The sequence below is a fragment of the Aricia agestis genome, chromosome 18 (genome assembly GCF_905147365.1).
Source record: "Aricia agestis chromosome 18, ilAriAges1.1, whole genome shotgun sequence".
NCBI classification, from domain to species: domain Eukaryota; kingdom Metazoa; phylum Arthropoda; class Insecta; order Lepidoptera; family Lycaenidae; genus Aricia; species Aricia agestis.
In genome coordinates this window covers 8,427,340-8,446,606 of record NC_056423.1, presented here as the reverse complement: position 1 = coordinate 8,446,606, position 19,267 = coordinate 8,427,340, and the positions used below count along the sequence as shown (strand labels likewise).

Genomic DNA, 19,267 nt, shown 5'->3' with positions numbered 1-19,267 from the left:
CCTTATTTGCAGCTACGTGTGATACGTGAAAGCATTTTAAAGTTAGACGTAGAATATTTTTAATTGTACCTCATTTATAAAGTTAACCTTAGTATAACTTGATCCTGACTAAATATTTTTATCAAATAATCTTACATTTATAACAGATAACAACATTTTGTTTAAGATATCAAAAACAAATATTTGTTCAGTTCTTTGATTAATTTTTTTTAATAGAAAAAAACAATGCTTACCAAAACGTATAGTGAAAATTGGAATTAGGACGATTCCATTATCGCGGGTGCAATAATTTGACACACTTAAAGCCTCCTGCAGGCAAAATAAAACATATTTGATAACGACGGGAGAGGTGGACTGTATTATGAAAATAACTATAGTTTTTAATTAATGATACACCAGGAACTGCAACGACAACTATATCCTCCAGAGTCTCAGTAAATTGCAAATTGAAAATAAAATTAGTTGACAGTATAAAATTTGACATAGAAGCTAAGGCTGCGTTGGAGAGTCAATGCTGCTTGAAGGTTGATTACGAGAGCAAAGGTTGCTTAAAGGCTGCTTAAGATAGCTAAGGTTGCTTGATGGTAGTTTCGAAGAGCTAAAGCTGAATAAAGGTTGCTCAGGAAACTAAGGATGCTTAAAAGTTGTTTAGGATAGCTAAGGTGCCGTGCCCCCAGATAAAAACGAAAAGATGTCGCCCGCAATTTCGTTGCGCCCAAATTCGTATAATACGAGAACCGTACATTTTACCGGGTTCAAAACTTCCTAAGTCCTTTACCGGGACTCAAAGCATAATATACATATCAAGTTTCAGTAAAATTGGTTCATCTGTTAAGGCGTGAAGACGTAACAAACAGACATAGTTTTGGATGTATAATAATTATTAGCAAGGATTTTTTTATACGTTTTCGCTGATACCAGAACACACAAGTCCCAAACGCCAAAATCATTACTAGCTTTTCACTTCGCTGTGGCTAAATAAATCGTTGGAATCACAATATTTTCAGAGACATGCCAAAGAGAAAATTTATCTATCGGCTATCCCTACAACCCGGAATGAGAACCCGTGAAAACTTGTTCTTACTTGCCACTTGACCGTCGTAACTTACTGTTAAGGTGTATTAAAGCCATCCCCTGAGCAAACGACCTTGCCGAGTAAGCACCAAAATCCTATTTTCTTACTTGAATCTTACTTCAAAATTGACCTAAAAAAATTAAACGGCAAATAAAATTGTCGATCTATTGGCGTGTGTTTCAAATAAACGTAATTTGTAAATACTTAGGAGATGCTGAATGTATGCTTGAATTTAAATAAATTGGTATTACTTTGGAAGCTGATATCATGAGTATAAAAAACAAAAATAGAAAATTAATACGACAATATAATATGAACCTAAAAATATTATCATCAGTCATCACACATTGCAATTTCATCTTAAAAAGTATTATGAACTAAGTATATCATTCATTGCGTGAAATCTTAGTTTGGATTGTCTTTTTAACCGACTTCCAAAAAGGAGGAGGTTTCATGTTCGGCTGTAGAGATTTTTTTTATTTTTTTTTATTTTTACGTTATTAGCAATTTGCATTCTGTTTTTTTATTTGCATAATTTGCATCTAAGATGATTTAATATAAAATTTTAATGAATTTAAATAAAAACTTTTGACGCAACGTCGCTTCTGCTTAAGTGCCGAGACACATAAACACGACACGACGTCGTGTCGTACCACGATGCGGCGTCGTTTCACGATGCAACGTCTCGTCCTGGGAATCTACGAGGAGCATGGTAAAAAACTACATCGCGACATCGTAACGTGCCACGATACACGATACGACGTCGCGTCGTAGAAACTCACGACATCGTATCGTGTTTATGTATCCCTCCCCTTATGAGATTTAAACGCGGCAACTGCCAAGACTTGTACTCACTAATATATCGCCCGGGGGCAAACTCGATATTCTATTGAAAAACCACTGACCTCTATAATTCACTGGACAGGCGATCGCTATCAATAAAATGTTCCTATTTGAAAGTCGCCATATTGGCGCTGATTGCTATGTGAAAGCAGAAGTGAGTGTACTTGGAACTACTATTTTGCAAATGGCGGTTGTCATTTTCTATGTAATTAGTTCACAGTACGCTCACCGCGGCGCTTCAAATCGGCATAAGAAATACTCGTAGCTGTCATTTTGTACGGCATAGCCTGTCCAGTGTATTATAGAGGTCAGTGTAAAAAACTTTTAAAAGGTTCGCCGTTAGAGCATCACTACTAGATTTACATACTAAAGGTTGCCCGCAACTTCTGTCGCAAGCATTTACAATTTCCACAGCTTCCGAGAGCAAATAGTAAGTTCAGTCTTTTAAATACAATCAGACGGCCCCAACTCCGCTGCACCAAAATTCGTTTATCGCACGGGAACCGTACATTTTTTCGGGATAAAAAGGATCTCCATGCCCAGCAAAATTGGTTTAGCGGTTTGGACATGAAGAGGAAACAGACAGACAGACAATCTTTTACATTTATAATATTAGTACCTTAAATCTGTACCTTAATTTTGTTTATTTAATCCAACATTAATACAGTTACTATTAATAATACTACAAAAATGTATTGTTTAATGTTTGATTTGATCCTGACTAAATTCCTTAATCTAACATCAATACCCCCTGTATTGATGTACTGCTCTTCTCTTATAGTATAGGGTTATTAGACAGACGGTACAAATGCATTTTAACAGTGATAAAGATGTAAAAACGATACAAAGTTCACAATGTAATTATTATTTTTTATTAATAAAAAAATCAACAATATTTCACAAATAACATAAAAGGAACGATGAATTGTATACAGTGCAATTTTAATATGTACAAATATGTATAACATTTTAGTACGCCCAAAAATCTTTTTATGAAACTTCATGAAAAAGTTAAATGACCTGCAAAAGCAAGATTTTAGTGTGATTAACAATGAGTATGTATGTAATCACACCTTGAGTATATTCCGAAATAATAACCAGCTCACAAGAAGCAAAATTAATTCCTAAAATTAAATGAAGTTTTTGGCTTAAGAGCAACAAAAATATAAAATTTAATTTACACGAAATAGGTTTTATGTTATCTTGTCAATATTAATAAATAATAGTTAATAAACATTGATTAATAACAATGTAATAAATGTGTATTGTTGTGTATAATGTGTGTGAGTGTAAAGTGTGTTTGAGTGCGTCTGTGTGTGTTTTTGTAATGTGTAAATGTGTGTGTACTGTGTAGTGTGCCCGTTATTATATTTTGTATAATTGATATAAATAAATATGGTATAATAATTTCTTACTTAATCGCTGGAGTGTATTTCGGAATAAACTCTATCTATATGTATAAGTATTGACATGTTAATAAGAATATTATTATGTTTAGAACTAAAACTAACGGGTAGAGATGTGAACATAAAAAATGTTTTCATGACAAAAACACGTTATGATCCACACTACACTTGATACAATAAACGAAAAGAGGTTGCATCACTCAAAATCAGGTCCAAATTTGAATTTCGATCCTCCCGTCATAATATTTACAACTGGCAGTTAAGAAAAAACAATATTGAATTCCAAATTCAAAACGACTTTATTACGACCTTGAGTGATAATAGAGTTAAAAATAAACTACGTAATAAAAATGTAACAGAAATGCATCAGTATGCTGCGACTAGAGAGAACAACATTGACTAGGTTAGTAAGTAGAATATCACATTAAATTAATAGATTGCCAATTTTCGAGATTAAAATTTCGATTTCGTCTAATCTTCGGTTCCTGTGATCCATTGGAGGTATTTGAAGGACCTGGACTGGACTGGCGGGGCGTGCGAGTCCCATTTCGGCTGTCTGTACGCTGGTTGCTCTCTGGAAACACATTATTATATATAGAGCGTCTCTATGAATAGCAATGTTATGTATGAACTAATATAGACGGCCCATTTGGGCAACCGCTAAATAAACAAAATATAATATGAATGGGGTCGAAAATGGTTATAGACAAAATTATTTACTTCTTGAGATAATAACTGGTAGTTAATTAGACTTTTAAGTTCTTACTTAAAAGTCTAATTAACAACCAGTTATTACCTTATTAGGCCACATAGTTAAGATTCATCAAAGTTCATAATACACATTAATTTGCCTATATTTCTAATTTATTCGAACAAAATCAAATTTGAAAAATACATACCTAGGTTCAGCAGAAGCACGGTTATGGTATGCTGGTACATTCGGGTTGTGTTGGTAGTGAGGCTTGGGGTGAATCGTTGGGTCCAAGGTCTGGCTCTGGACTGGCGGATGCTCTCCCATAATTGGAGACTGGTACACATTTGGATTGTATCTGTCTACGGAAACTCCCCTGGTTCTTTCCGGGATCCTCTTCAAGTTGTTCACGTAGGAGCTTTGAGGTCTGCCGCGGCCCAGGCTGTTAGATTTCGACCATTCCTTTGCTGTTGTTGTTGTGTAGTCAGATTCAATACTTCTTTCCCTGAAGGAACGCGGCCTCAATGTTTGGCTCCAAGTCCTCGTGTTTGTCTGTTCGGAGGAAGTCACATATTTCGGATCCTCCTCCCAAGGAGGACGAACGGACGTCTCTGTGGTGTGTGAGCTAGTTTGAGTTTTCTCAGTGAACTCTCTCAATTCCTTACGCCATTGTGGTTCTACGGTTTCTGTGGGCTCATTCTGATCGTAATAGTATTTGGGGGAAGCATCAGGCTGAGCTTGGAACTTGGTTTCAGTAGGGATATAAGTCGATTCCGGCACGGTGATGTACCGTCTTTCATATTCGCTGTAATATGTTTTACGACCAGATATTTTGGGGGGATCAGTGGCGGATACTGGCTTTACGAACGATTGATTAGGTGCAGGTGGTACGTACGACGTTTTGGGCTTTGAAAACTTATTGGTCGGTGCTTTCCATGATGGTGTTGGCTTAGGAAGAGGTGTTGTTGGAGTTTGGGGCTGATAAGTGTTCTGACTGAAGTTATTAGGGTAACCAGAATCTTGCTCCCAAGGAGGTGGTACGTAGGAGTTTTGATTTTGTGTTGACTTTTGATACGATTCTGAGTCATATGAATACTGATTTGATAGTGATGTAGGCTTAGGATCTACGGTGCTATTAACCCAGCTTGGCTTAGGAGTGTAAGATGAGTAGGTGTTTTGGCTGTAATTGTTTTGAACGGATGACTTGTAAGTGTCGTTAAATGCAGGTTGTGATTGAGGCTGAGGTGAATACTGTGTTTGTTGATTAATAGACTGATGGTAACTTTGACCTTGAGGTGTATACTCGTATTGTGAGTGGTACTGTGCCTGTGATTGTGGTTGATACTGCGGTTGAGATTGAAACTGTGATTGCGGTTGAGATTGGTATTGAGGTTGAGGTTGATACTGAGTTGGTGTCTGTGGTTTTGGTTGTGTTTGGGGTTGATTCCATTGTTGGCTTGGTATTGAGCTTCCAGTTGTAGCGTAATCGTAGCTATCCTTTCTTGAATACCATTGTTGATTTTTGTTTACCATACTCGGTTTTACATTGTTTTCGATAACGATTTCCGACTGTGGCTCACCACCCAGTTGCCCAGCGTCATAGGTATGGTTGGTATAAGTATTATCAGTTTGGTAAATATTTGAAGTAGGCAGTTGACGTTCCACGCTAAGTCTTTCTAACAGCAAACTATGGCGCCTTTCTGTTGTTGGTTCTTTGGAATAACTAGTTTGGTATGTTCTGTTGAATATTGGAGGCGGTGGTGGCAAAATTCCAGAACGTTCAGGAATAAGAGAAGTTTTTACGACTGGGATTGTATATTCTCCAGGTAGCTCATAAGCCTGGTCTAATGTTTTAGTTGTTCGGTTAACAGTTACAATATTTTCTATTACATTATACTTAGTTTCAGTACTATGTGCTGAGGGATTGTCAGTTGTAGTGGAAATAATTTCTTTAGTGGATTTTGTTATTATTTCTTGTGCAGGGGCACCAATTGGTTTAATATCTACTTCCTCAACTTTTTCTAGTGGGACATTAGGTTCTCTTAGTACTTCAGTGCGTATTGGTTTGGATTCAGTCTTAATGGGAATAATTATTTCTTCTGACTTTGTCTCAATTTTTACTGTTTCTTCCACATTATTACTGGAAGTGGTAGTGGTTGTATTTTGATCAGCTGTGTCCGTAACCTCTTTATTTATATCATCGCTAGAATTGGCTGGTTCTTTATTTTCCTCCTCAACATTTTCAACTTCGGCATTTTCACATTTTCCCTCGTTTTCGTCCTTTTCTTCTTCTTCATCTTCCTCTCCAGACAAATGTTTATCCTTTAACTCGATGTCATTAACTTTCTGGTCCTCTTCCTCAACTTCACACTCTTCTTCTGACTGATTATCTACTTCATTTTGAACCTCTTCTTTTTTACTTTCTTTCTCTTCAGAATCGTCAGACACACTCTTTGTAGTATCCTGTTTCTTAATAACAACAACTTCTTCTACGTTTTGATCAACTTCTTCCTCTTCTTCTTCAACTTCTTCCTCTTCTTCAACTTCTTCAGCTTCTTCTTCAGATTCTTGGGCATCGGATTGTATTACTACTACTTTTTTGGTAGTAGTGGTACTTGTTTCAGATTTTTCTTCTTGTTTGATAATTTCTCCATTTTGTTTTGTTGTTTCTTTAACTACAGTTTCGTTTTCTGTTGTTGATTTTTTTTCATCTTCGATTTCTTCTTCTTCTTCTTCGTAAGTTTCCTCATCAGTCTCTTCCTTTGAAATTGTTTTTGTCTCAGTTTTTGTTGCAATTTCTGTCTTTCCGTCAACTGTTGTTCGCGTAGTTGTAGTTTTTATTTCTTGTACAGAACCATCTGGTAAAGTTTTTTGTACAACTTCAACTTTTGTTTCTGTTTTGGCTGCAGATTTCTTGGTAGGCAATTTCACTACAATAGCGGTTTCCGTGTCTCCATTTTGGCTGTGTACCTCATTTTCTGTTTTTGTGCTGGATTTAGTTACTGTTGTCTCCTCCTGAAAATAAAATATAAATCTAAATTAATGCAAATAAATTATAAAAAAGGTTTTAAATAAGTTATTTTGTTATGGATTTTTTTATAAACACAGTTAACAATGGTTTTAATTTATTATTCATTTTAGTTTAGGTTTTCTGTAAAGGAGACTTATATAGGTTAGTAGACATTTCAATGGCCACCAAGGATGGATTCGATCAAGTTGTAGCTGGCAAAATATTGGTTAAAACTAGTATTAGCCACAAGAGTTTGGTCGGACTGGATGATACCATCTATAGTTATAGCTAAATAATAATTATAGGTCACCCGAAAACTATAGGCTTATACTAAATTTAACCTAAATATGTATATTAAATTATAAAATTACACCTTATTCCAGCTAAAACTAAACCTGGCCACGCTCTAGCCGTAACAAATTCATAAACGAAATTCATTTAACAAATAGTAAGGGGTTAATAAATTTTTATAGACCTGTTGTTTTTCATTTTCAGAGGTGTCACCGAAATTATTTTCTTCTTTGTTTGCATTTTGTTCACTATTGATTGTATTATAATCAATTAAATCACTTTTTATATTTTCACCATTTCTAAATGCTAGTATATTACTCTCTTGTTGTACAGTGTCTTTTATGTCACAATCATTGTTTTCAAATGTATATGGCTTCTCGTATATTATTGCATCTTTACATATACTATTCAAGTTTGTCTTTGGTAAAGTGCAATAATTGTCAGCTGTATTTTGTTTTGGATGCATGGAATTTGTCTCAAATCTTTCATGGCCATTTGGATAACTGAATCTATTAATATCATGTTTGTTTACATTTGATTCTATATTTTCATTGATTGGACGATATGGTTTTTGCGTTTCTCTTGATCCATCCGGGTTACTTCTTGTCCTAAGTAAGGACTTTGGATTGGCTGGAAGTTGAAATGAAGGAAACACTTGCACTGGTAAACAATTGAAGTTTGGAATAGCTGTCGGAATTCCTGTAGCCGGTGGAGACTTTAAGGAATTTGCTGGCGTTTCCGGCACTCCTTGATTCATTGCATTCCTCATCAGTCTTTGTGCCATACGTTCAGATTTGATTTCTGAAAGATCGAGCCCTCCTGGCGTATAGGTGAAAGGCTTTCGCTCCCTACCCATAGCGCTGAACAAAGCTGGCGGTGGATTCATTTTGCTGAAAGAATCATAAAATCTCTATTTCAACGCAATTCTGAATATACAGTCTGAGACAAACATAAGACAAGATGGTAATTAAATTTGATACTTAGACGCAATAAACGTCTTAGGAATTGGTTTACGGAGTCAATTATTTTATATGAGCAGAAAACAACTAAACATGATTTGGTTTTTCAGAACATGGCATATTAAAAGTACATAATGTCCTTTGAACACATATCATCACGTCATGTAGCCATGCAGCTATATCATTTCTCGTATGTAACTACAGAATAATTACATTACATAAAAGTTTGATGCACGATCCAACTTTTCGAACATCAAACGTTTTAAATTCGTTCCACGCCCGCTGGAATCACAGTAAATTCCAGCAACATAATTCCTCATAATCTCCGACTTGGCAGCATGTCAAGAACGCGAAAAAATAATACTCACGAGGACTTCAGCTATAAATCGCTTCCTTGCACCTTCAGTTCTGGCGCATTTTGTTGGAAATCACTTGAACATTTCGACACATCACCAACTAATAGATCACTGTTGTCACGTCACTCGATCCCCGGCGGGTAATTTTAGTTTGTGTGGCCGGTCGGCGCCCGCGCCTGCCGCCTACCGTCTGCCCGTTTCGCCATGTATTTCTGTACGTCCCCAATAGCGGCCGCCTTGTCTATAATTTGTCTTGGGCGAATCGTCACTACTTCCGACAGATTCATTATGTTCATTTTTCTGTTGTTTGTCTGCATTTTTACGACAGTTTTGAATTTGTGTTTGTACACTTGCATTGTATGCGGTATAGCATTTTGGCATGTACACTTGCATACATACTTTGTGTGCATTATTGATGTCAAACAAGCATGTTTGTTAACATCGACGACTTTTGGCGAGTAATACATCATTACGAAAATATTGTTTCAGTGCATAATATTTTGTTATTTATTTCTCTGCAGCCAAGTTCTGTACATATTTAATCTATAATTTATTGCTATAGTCTCATTATATATTTTTTTTTTGTATTTTACTTTAGCATGAAAGTCATATTAAAAGAAAAAAGACAATTAGGTTCTATTCGAAAAATAATTTTTTCCTTTTTTAATTATTTTTTTATGTTATATTATGCTCTTTATTATTTAAATATTGAATTATCAAAAATAATAATTAATTAGTATATTTGAGTCAATTTTCTTTCGTTTTATTTAATGTGAAAGTTAATTAAATATATTATTAATAATATAATTAGGAGGTACATGAAAGAATTTGTCGGGCGTAAATTATTTTGTTCTCTTTGTAATTAATTTTCTTTGATGTCTCTATATGCAACCATTTCTATAGCGTACAATATGGCTTTGTTGTTAGTCTGTATAATATTATTATTAAGTTGTTGATTTCTTTGCCCATAGCTATAGTAATAAAAAATACGATTAAGAAATATGCGTCATTTTGATACATAATATTAAAACACGCTTAATATAATTGCTCGTTAATTAGTTATTTTTAAGGTTCCGTATTCAAAGGGTAAAAACGAGACCCTATTACTGAGACTTCGATGCCTGTCCGTCTGTCTATCCGTATGTCTGTCCGTCTGTCTGTCCGTCTGTCTGTCCGTCTGTCTGTCCGTCTGTCTGTCCGTCTGTCTGTCCGTCTGTCTGTCCGTCTGTCTGTCCGTCTGTCTGTCTGTCTTTCTGTCCGTCTGTCTGTCCGTCTGTATGTCCGTCTGTCTGTCCGTCTGTCTGTCCGTCTGTCTGTCCGTCTGTCTGTCCGTCTGTCTGTCCGTCTGTCTGTCCGTCTGTCTGTCCGCCTGTCTGTCCGTCTGTCTGTCCGTCTGTCTGTCCGTCTGTCTGTCCGTCTGTCTGTTTCTGTCTGTCCGTCTGTCTGTCTGTCTGTCTGTCTGTCTCCAGGCTGTATCTCATTTCAAGAACCGCTATAGCTAGACTTCTGAAATTTTCACAGATTGTGTATTTTTGGTGCCGCTATAACAAAAAATACTAAAAACAAAATAAAAATAATATTTGAGGGGGGGCTGCCATACAACAAACGTGTTGTTTTGGCCTTTTTGGCTCGTAATCCATAATGGCAACATGTAGACACTAAAATTTTGACAAAATTCTTAAATATAATATGTACTTTAATAATAAAACTTAAATAAAATAAATAATAAAGGGGCTCACATACAAAAAACACTATTTTTTTCCTACTTTCGCTAGAGCGACGACTCGCGCACGAAGGGTTCCGTACCGTTATAGATAACGGTACGGAACCCTTCGTGCGCGAGTCTGACTCGCACATGGCCGATTTTTTTTAAACTGGGGTTATAATAATATGCGTTCGGCGTTGTTGCCGCCGAACCGCGCGTTCGGGCAGACGCACATAAATCGGGCTAAAATAAACAATGGTAAAGAATTCAGATTTTCCTGAAAATTATTCAGTGGGCTTATGTACTCAATAAAATCAATTTACTATAGTTACAAATCAGGCAGAACCTACGTCAAGGCTTACCCAAAGGTTGACTCGGCTGTAATAGAACGATATATCAAAAGCCGCCAGTCTGTTTGTTTGTACAGGAGGTACAGATTATCTAAACACATTTTTCACTTCAGAATTGAAGCGACGATAAGAGACGATGGATCATAATTCAAAGCCTACTTTATCGCGCTTTTTCTTTGCATAAAAAATGTACAGTCGACGGAATGAAAAGCTTAAACATTTAGGGTGGGTTGCAACTTGCACCAGAGGCGTAGTTATAGGTTATTGTCAAATATGGCGTCCATCATGGATTTCTACTTGGGATTTGACAGTTCATTTGACATTTTGTTGTGGTTAAAGTTATAGTTAAAGTAAATTAGTGCAACCGACCCTTAGTAAATTCTAAAAAAAAAAAACTATTAAATTTCAAGGTCAAAAGGTCACAACGGTTCACCGTATGAACAAATTTTATAATTTTGTATTCTACATTATGGTAATAAATACAAATAGCAAAAAAACCCGTAGGAAATGAAATATATACAAAAAAAAGTGCAAAAACCGATTTTTGTGATCTTTTGACCTTGAAATTTAATAGTTGCGCACACTCTACCATAATATGTAGGTTTGAGACAACATTTAAGGTGCCAATATACAAATATTTACTGACTTACAGCTGGGTATCTCGAATTCCGAGGTTCCTACCTAATTTAAGCCTAATTGGACTGGACTATACTGTTAAACTCTTCACTGAACCGAAAATAAGTTATCATTGAATGTCACGGAGGGTTAATATTTAAAGCCGAGTGTACACGAAGCAAGGTTTAATTTACTCACTGTCAGTTCCGCTGACTCTGCTGACGACATTCTGCAAACAACAAAAATACCTTATTTATAATTTTATACTATCAGGTTGTAAAATTATATTTTAAATTAAAAGGATATTCCCCAGGATGAAGCTTTAATAACTTTTTATGTCAGATTTCTCTATTACAAATTAATTATTATTAATTTTTTAAATAAAATTATGTTAGAATTTTTTATTTTATTGTTCATGTCAAGTCTATGTCAAGTCCAGCCGAAAGATCACAACTAACATTGACATGACATAACGAGGTGTTAAGACTGAGGTCGACCTTGCCTGTAAAGCTTTTGTAACGTGTCAGACGCGGACAAGACATTGTGTAACTATATAAGTTATAACGTCTTTCTTAAGCTAGTTCCATAAGCGGTGGTGAACATCGTCATTCAATAGATATTATTGTATAAAGGTGTCCTTACCGCGAGCATTCACTTGGAATGTAACATTATAGATTCGTTTTTGAGCATTACATTACACGTGTAATGTAACATTAAAGATTTGACTTTAAGCATTACATTACAATACTACCTCCCTGACTGACGAGCATTCGCGTGTAATGTAACATTCGACTTTGAACTTTCCATACCTAGTTGATTGTTGTATCAAGATATTACACACTGTATCATTACAAGGTGCCCATTGTGATGCTCGGTTTTGTATCATTACAAGGTGCACGTTGTAATGCACGACTCTGTAACGTTACATTACAAGCAAAGCTCCCGGTTAGGAAGCCTCTTAATAAAAAAAAATCTTTATTAATTACAGTATCTTATCATAACCATTTACGAAATTATCATTTCCATGATTTTTAAAACCTCTAAAATTGACTCCTTTTGAATTACTATTTCAATAAAAAAGCGCATCAAAATTTGTTGCGTACTTTTAAAGATAATATCGCGACAGTAAGCGAAAAAGAACTTTGTTTTTGCAGTGATACTTTTAAATATGACTTTCTTTATGCAAAATCATAAATCTTATATCTTTAAACGAGCAATTCTTGTATATATAAGTATATAGAATTTTGATGCGCTTTTTTATTGAAAGAGTAATTAAAAAGGAGTCAATTTTAGAGGTTTTAAAAATCATGGAAATGATAATTTCGTAAATGGTTATGAAAAGATACTGTAATTAATAAAGATTTTTTTTTGTATTAAGAGGCTCCTTAACCGGGAGCTTCGCTTGTAATGTAACGTTACAGAGTCGTGCATTATTATATCTTTTTATTCGTGTTTTATCGATAATCGATAAACTGAAAAATATGACTCTCCCTGACATCTATTGGCGAATAATAATACTATTTTGTTAGCAACTAATTGTTTTAACGACCAGCAGATGGCGTTATTAAGTAACACGAAGTCAATGAGTGTCTGCTATACCGAGCAAAGCTCGGTCATCCAGGTACTATTCATTATACACAATTTGTACGAGATTCAATATACACAATTTGAACCACAGTTTATGTGTATAAGTCTCGTAATCCTCTATAAACCGTACATCACGTGGGTTATTTTTGTACCGACCGTCGTAAACGGGCTCGCGATTTGGCACGGACCGACATACACTATGTTGTATGTTCATTTGCATATAATGCTCATATTAATAGCTACATCTAAATACTAGGATCTAGGGAAATGTACCCGGCCGAACAGTTATAGATAACTAGTTAGATGGTGCCCGCCACGGAGCAAAATTCGTCTATCGGGCGGGAACCGTAAATTTTTCTCAGGACTCAAAGTATTTCCATACCAAACAGCAAAATCGGTTCAGTGATTTTGGCGTGAAGAGGTAACTGACAGACAGACAAATAGACAGACAGACACACTTTCGCATTTATAATATTCGTATGGATTGATGAAGATAATATGACGCATAAAAGAAACCACTTAAGAAACTATCAGAATTCAGATACATAATTATTATGCTATGTAAGATCTGTTTTAACATAACCCCACCAAATAACGTAGGTCTCCGAATCAATTAGTCTTATAGAACAAAGTCGGAAGCTTTATCTCGGTCGGATAATTTGCTCTACATACTCTAATTGAATGTATGAGGTTAATAGAAATTTTATTTCCTTTGGAAGATAGTTTATTAGGACATTTGTCCGTTTGGGCCATAAGTCTATGATAACATGAATTAGGTTAATGGTTGAACCTACAGATTTGTATAATTTTAGATATGTCCTAATGAAATTGGATACTGTGTGGAAAGAATTTAATATCGGTCAAAATCAGCAAAGCGTTAACTTTGATGGAATATTAGCTTTTTTCGCGGCTTATAATATGTTTCTACCAGCATCTAGTAACTGTACATTTTCCTAAAAAAGTAGCCTCTGTTCTTTCCAGTCGCCTCCTCTACACCTTAACGAAATTTCATAAAAGTCGGTCAAGTACTATATTGATAATAATTATATTGGTTACATGTTTATTTTTTATTATTAATATAAATACGAATTTTTGTGTACTCCTCTACATAATAAATTAGTATATAGCAGAACACGTTTGATGACTTAAAAAAATCTATATAATTCTGAATTATGAAATGTATAATAATAATGTCGTATTATTATTTTATCGCAGTAAAATATACAATTTTTGCAGCATGTCCACTTATACTAAATTAATAAAAATATATAAATTCTAATATTAAGTCACAATAAATTCATATCTACACATTCTATAGTCTATGGTGAATCCAGTTGGAGATCTGCCTAATTCATATGATATTTATGTTGGCGGGAGTAAAAATTGCTTTATTGTTTGCATAACCCGACCTAATGGTGTTGTACCATGTTCGTATGATTTTATTAATTTTATTTACGACTTCAAACGTATATCATCGTATGGCCTACTTAAGGTTAACCGGTTGGGCCATCATAATGAAACCATGTGAAGAGCATGCAATCAGCATTGTACTTGTTTTTTTTATTCGTAAATGGAATGCATTATGTACTATGACAAAATTAAGTCATAAAGGGCCCATGAATGGGCCTCTATAGGCAGATAGCGCACAGTCTATGTTATTTGGTCAGATTATGTAATAATTGATTGTTCTGTAGATTCTTAGTGGAAATTCATGTTGCATATTTTATAAAAACACATTTTACATGCACTTTTTCCACTATATATTTTGTATTTTTATCAATTTTAAGGTTATGTCAATTGTTTGTTAGTCGTTATTCTGAGGTCGTTATCTAGACAAAACCCGACCAAATTACGTTTCAAAATTATGTCAAGCACAAATTATAGAGCTACAGAAAGAAGTGTTAGCTTCTGTAAATTACGTCTGAATTGAAGATATACTTACCATTGTCCTCCATACTAATATGATAAATGCGAAAGTGTGTCTGTTGTCTGTAATACCTCTTCACGCCCAAACGAACCGATTTTTCGGAAATTTGGTATGTGGACACTCGAGTCCCAGGAAAGGACATAAGACACTTTTTATCCCTGAAATATGTACGGTTCAACTGCGACAAGCAAATTTTGTTGCAACGGAGTTGCGGGCGTCATCTAGTGTGAGATAAATCTTTGTGCAATGTAAGAAGCTCCTACGTTATTGTTCCACCGTTACCGCTGTAGAGGCCCAGTGCGGTGTAAAATCGCATATTGAAAGGCAAATTCGCAGATAAGTTCATACGCCGAGATTCCGATAGACGTCGCATACTGTCTGCATAGGGCTGTCACTTGCCACATTATTTTAATTTAAATTGGACCTGAACTTATTTGGAAACTACGACTGTATTTTTAATTGATAGCTCGCATCACGCATGAATCACACTGATTTGTCAAAGTTTTGCTTAGTAAGAAAAAACAAAGGGATATTAGCATTTTAACATTGAATAGGACGGGAATGGGACGGATTTACTCACCTAACAGTTTTTGCGACGTACCATCGAAAAATTGGTTCGTAGGCAAATAGTAGACCTACGTCATTTGGTCCCTGCAATGTTAATCGTGATCTGTCGGCTGCGTTTGATATAATCCGACCAAATTACATATGCCCGCCATTTGCCTATGGATCAAATTCTATGTTAGTACAAAATTAACACAAGTTACCTTACTACATTTAGGTTATGTTCCTTTCCGGAAGATGGAATTAATGTTTTAACTTTAAATTACTTATCTTGTTCATTGTACGTTTCCCGGAGTTTATTAGATACACGTGTTGCGTGAGTAATCACTTGTTGACATTAACAAATATAGAACTACAAAATAATCCAAAAGGTATGTAATTTGTTTGTTGACAAGACTTGTTTCACAGACATAAATTATTAGCGATCAACCTGTGATCAATAAATTCTTAGGACTAATTTATTTATAGGGTAAATGACTAGTGATTGGACAGTATCAGTTTCTGGAAAAAGCACAAAAACACAATATTTATTAAGGTTGCTTTCAAAACTGCCTGTTTTTAAAGTAATAGAACGCCTAAGTTTAAAGAAAAATAGGTAGTTTTTAAAGCAACCTTAATAAATATAGTGTTTTTGTGTTCTGTCCAATGACTAGTACTGTCCAATCACTAGTCATATTACTTAATAAAAAAATGTAAACGTTAACCCTCTCACTAATATTCCTTTAAATCAATAATAATAATAAGTCAAAGGTCTGCTAGTCTTTGATTGACATATTAGAAAAGACGCACGACGACATACAAAGAACTGCCCATTGGTGAAAGGGATTATGCTCTCACTTTATTTACTCTTTTGCGTGCCTAATAGAGTAATCATCACAATGATATAAGCCACGCACGAGAAATTAAATAAAAAAAAATCTTGTTTGTGGCAACCCTGGCTCAAACTAGTGTAACGCAGCCCGGCTTCTGATCGGGATGTTGAATAAATTTTCAGCGCTGCTCGAGTCTGATTTTCGCCTCATATTGCCAGTAAGTTCGTGTGAAATGTGGTTGGGCGTATCTCGTATGGATGTTTTAAGATATACCCATCATCATCAACGAGAAGTACATCAATTGTTACGTTTTAGAAGTTTTTATATATTATACTTTCACCTACCGAGTACATACGTATCCAATACGTACCCTAATATTGCGCCATCCCCGACGTAACGAATCTTTCATAATCCCCTTTAAATATCATAATATGAATGAATCCCCATAAGAGTCTATCAACCGTGTTCCCCTCCGATTTATTCCATTGAGGATTGATTGATTAATCAAATCTTGCAAGTTGTATTTGGTCCACTTTCCGGTTTCCGACTGAGCCTTGCACGAAAATGTTAATCGCGTGACAATGCTGTATTATAATGACGTGGAGCAGATCTGATAAGCGATGTTGGAGCTGAAAGGTGACCATAGGAACTCCATAATAAAACCACATAACCCCATCGAGTTCGGGCTCGTTTGATTCGTATTTATGAGTACTTGCGGTCTGCGGATAGTAAGGACAAATTAACTAACTCTGTGTCTACTCGGTATTTAATAATGGCGAAACATATTTTAGAGATTTGGCAAAACCATTATCGATGAAAAATCCGCGTATCGGCTCGGTAAATCTGAAAAACGGTTGAAATCCCGGAAAGCGGCCAAACGATAAACCATGTTGGCAGTAAACCTTGGGTTTTATTTGTTGGCCGTTACGCAAATAGGCGCAGCTGTCAATGTCGCCTAATGTTTACTAAATGCTAGTACAATCCATCACTAGCACAACACTAGTGAAGAATTATTTGCTGCCGGTTGATAGATTAGGTCTTTATTTTAGAGTGAGCACCTAAGAGTGCGCTATGACTGCCATTCAACCAAATAACCGGTCAACACTTCATAAATTTTAACGAAAAATGCACTTTTACCCATTGGGCAATCTTCTAAACGGCTGCAATTTCAGTGCAAAACAGTAACATTACACGTTTAGCATGGTCATCATGAATTTCTTTCTCCAGTGGAATATTAAACGTGGGAGAGCCATGCTTCGGCACGAATGGGCCGGCTCGACCGGAGAAATACCACGTTCTCACAGAAAACCGGCGTGAAACAGCGCTTGCGCTGTGTTTCGCCGAGTGAGTGAGTTTACCGGAGGCAAAATCCCCTACCCTATTCCCTTCTCTACCCTCCCCTATTCCCTTCCCTTCCCTACCCTCCCCTATTACCCTATTCCCTCTTAAAAGGCTGGCAACGCACTTGCAGCTCTTCTGATGCTGCGAGTGTCCATTGGCGACGGAAGTTGCTTTCCATCAGGTGACCCGTTTACTCGTTTGCCCCCTTATTAAAGTGGCTGAGGCAAAGGATTGTTTGTCACTTTATCCCTAAGATCTGTCAGTGTTTCTATAGCTATGTCTTCAGTCTATTCTCCGTAGATAGGTGACGTGATACTCTTCAATCGACAACAAACAGCAACTGAGCCTAAAATCCAATAATTTTCATATTTAAGTATGCCGTCTTGAATATATTTATAACAATTTTTTGGAAATAAATTCTGAGCCATTCTGATCATACGATTCCTCTGTAAAACTTTAAATAAATAAACCCAGCGCAAACCAAAGTGTTTGAAATATTATTTCAAAAAATTGAATAACAAACATTTTACTTTGGAAACATTTATGAATCGGGGAATGTATGATCTCATAAATGTTTGGATTAAACGAGAGCATCATCATTTCCTGTGTTGTCGGTTGCGGCCAACTTGGCAACTGTTGCGACTTTCATTATGAAAAATCGCTTTTAAACATGTGGTTACGCGTACTTAAATATTAATTTTATTTTACTTCTGTCATTTTAATTGTGACACAATTTGAGTTTTACGTGGAAGCTTTTTTCGGAGCTTAAAAAAGCTTCTGATATTGATGTTTGTGATTGAGCTACGCGCTATCGCTTACTATGAGGCGATAGATAGAGTTCTGTTTATTCCGACTAGATGACGCCCGCAACTCCGCTGCGCCAAAATTCGTTTATCGCGCGGGAACCGTACATTTTTCCGGGATAAAAAGTATCCTATGTCCTTTCCCGGGACTCAAAGTATCTCCATACCAAATTTCAGTAAAATCGGTGTAGCGGTTCGGGCGTGCAGAGGTAACAGGCAGACACACTTTCATAATATTTTATATAATATTACACAAGTATATTTAAAGTATGAATTCAATTCATAAGCATCTAGCTTTTATTGTCTAACGGCCGTAGTCGGTACGATTCAATGATTCATTTAATTAAGATTTTGTCATGATTTCCATGCACTTTCAGTGTTTTCTTCATAAACTATCATTCAAAATCTCTTAACGCGGCCATAAGCCCTTAAATTCATTAAAAAATCCCACATTGTTAGCGTTTCACTTGTACAGTGTTTTGTCTTTGTCCAATACGTATGAAATGTCTGTGTCACCTGTCTGTGTGCATATCACGGTTTTCTAGTTGAATCTGCTTTTTGATAGAATCACTAGACTGTTCATTGAATGAAACCATTTAATTAAGGGCCGATTCACACCGGAATGGCAGCGGCGAGGCGAGCTCGCCTCGCCTCGCGGTCGCGCCCACGGTCACCTGCGGCGCGGACTTTTTGCCCGCCCTGTGCGTTGGTAATATAGGATTCCCTTTGTGTTATCGCTCGCGGCGAAATTGACCGGCCCGCCCCGCCCCGTTGTCTGCAAAGCGCCTTAGTCATTCAATTAAATGGTTTCATCCAATGAACTCGCTAGGTCATTATATATAATAGTGTCACCTGTGCCCAATAGCAGATTCAACCAGATGACTGAGATATTCAGTGTTTTTTTTTTTTTTTTTTTTTTTTTATGAAATAAA

General features: G+C 36.0%; 1 protein-coding gene across 3 annotated transcripts in view; it reads right to left on the bottom strand.

Annotated features, from left to right (window-relative positions):
• Nucleotides 1-3,265: 3,265 nt before the first annotated feature.
• Nucleotides 3,266-19,267, bottom strand: part of LOC121735954 (mediator of RNA polymerase II transcription subunit 15-like) — a 41,210-nt gene continuing 25,208 nt past the window's right edge. The window contains exons 1-4 of one of the 3 annotated variants that reach the window (XM_042126958.1): nt 8,644-8,907; nt 7,501-8,206; nt 4,224-7,030; nt 3,266-3,898 (exon numbers count right to left, since the gene is read on the bottom strand). In XM_042126958.1, the coding sequence (XP_041982892.1) occupies nt 3,796-3,898; nt 4,224-7,030; nt 7,501-8,202 (3,612 nt within the window). In that variant the 5' untranslated portion in view covers nt 8,203-8,206; nt 8,644-8,907 and the 3' untranslated portion in view covers nt 3,266-3,795. Of the gene's footprint in view, nt 3,899-4,223; nt 7,031-7,500; nt 8,207-8,643; nt 8,908-11,499; nt 11,537-19,267 lie in introns of those variants that run through there. The other 2 variants (XM_042126960.1, XM_042126959.1) reach the window with 2 other exon arrangements.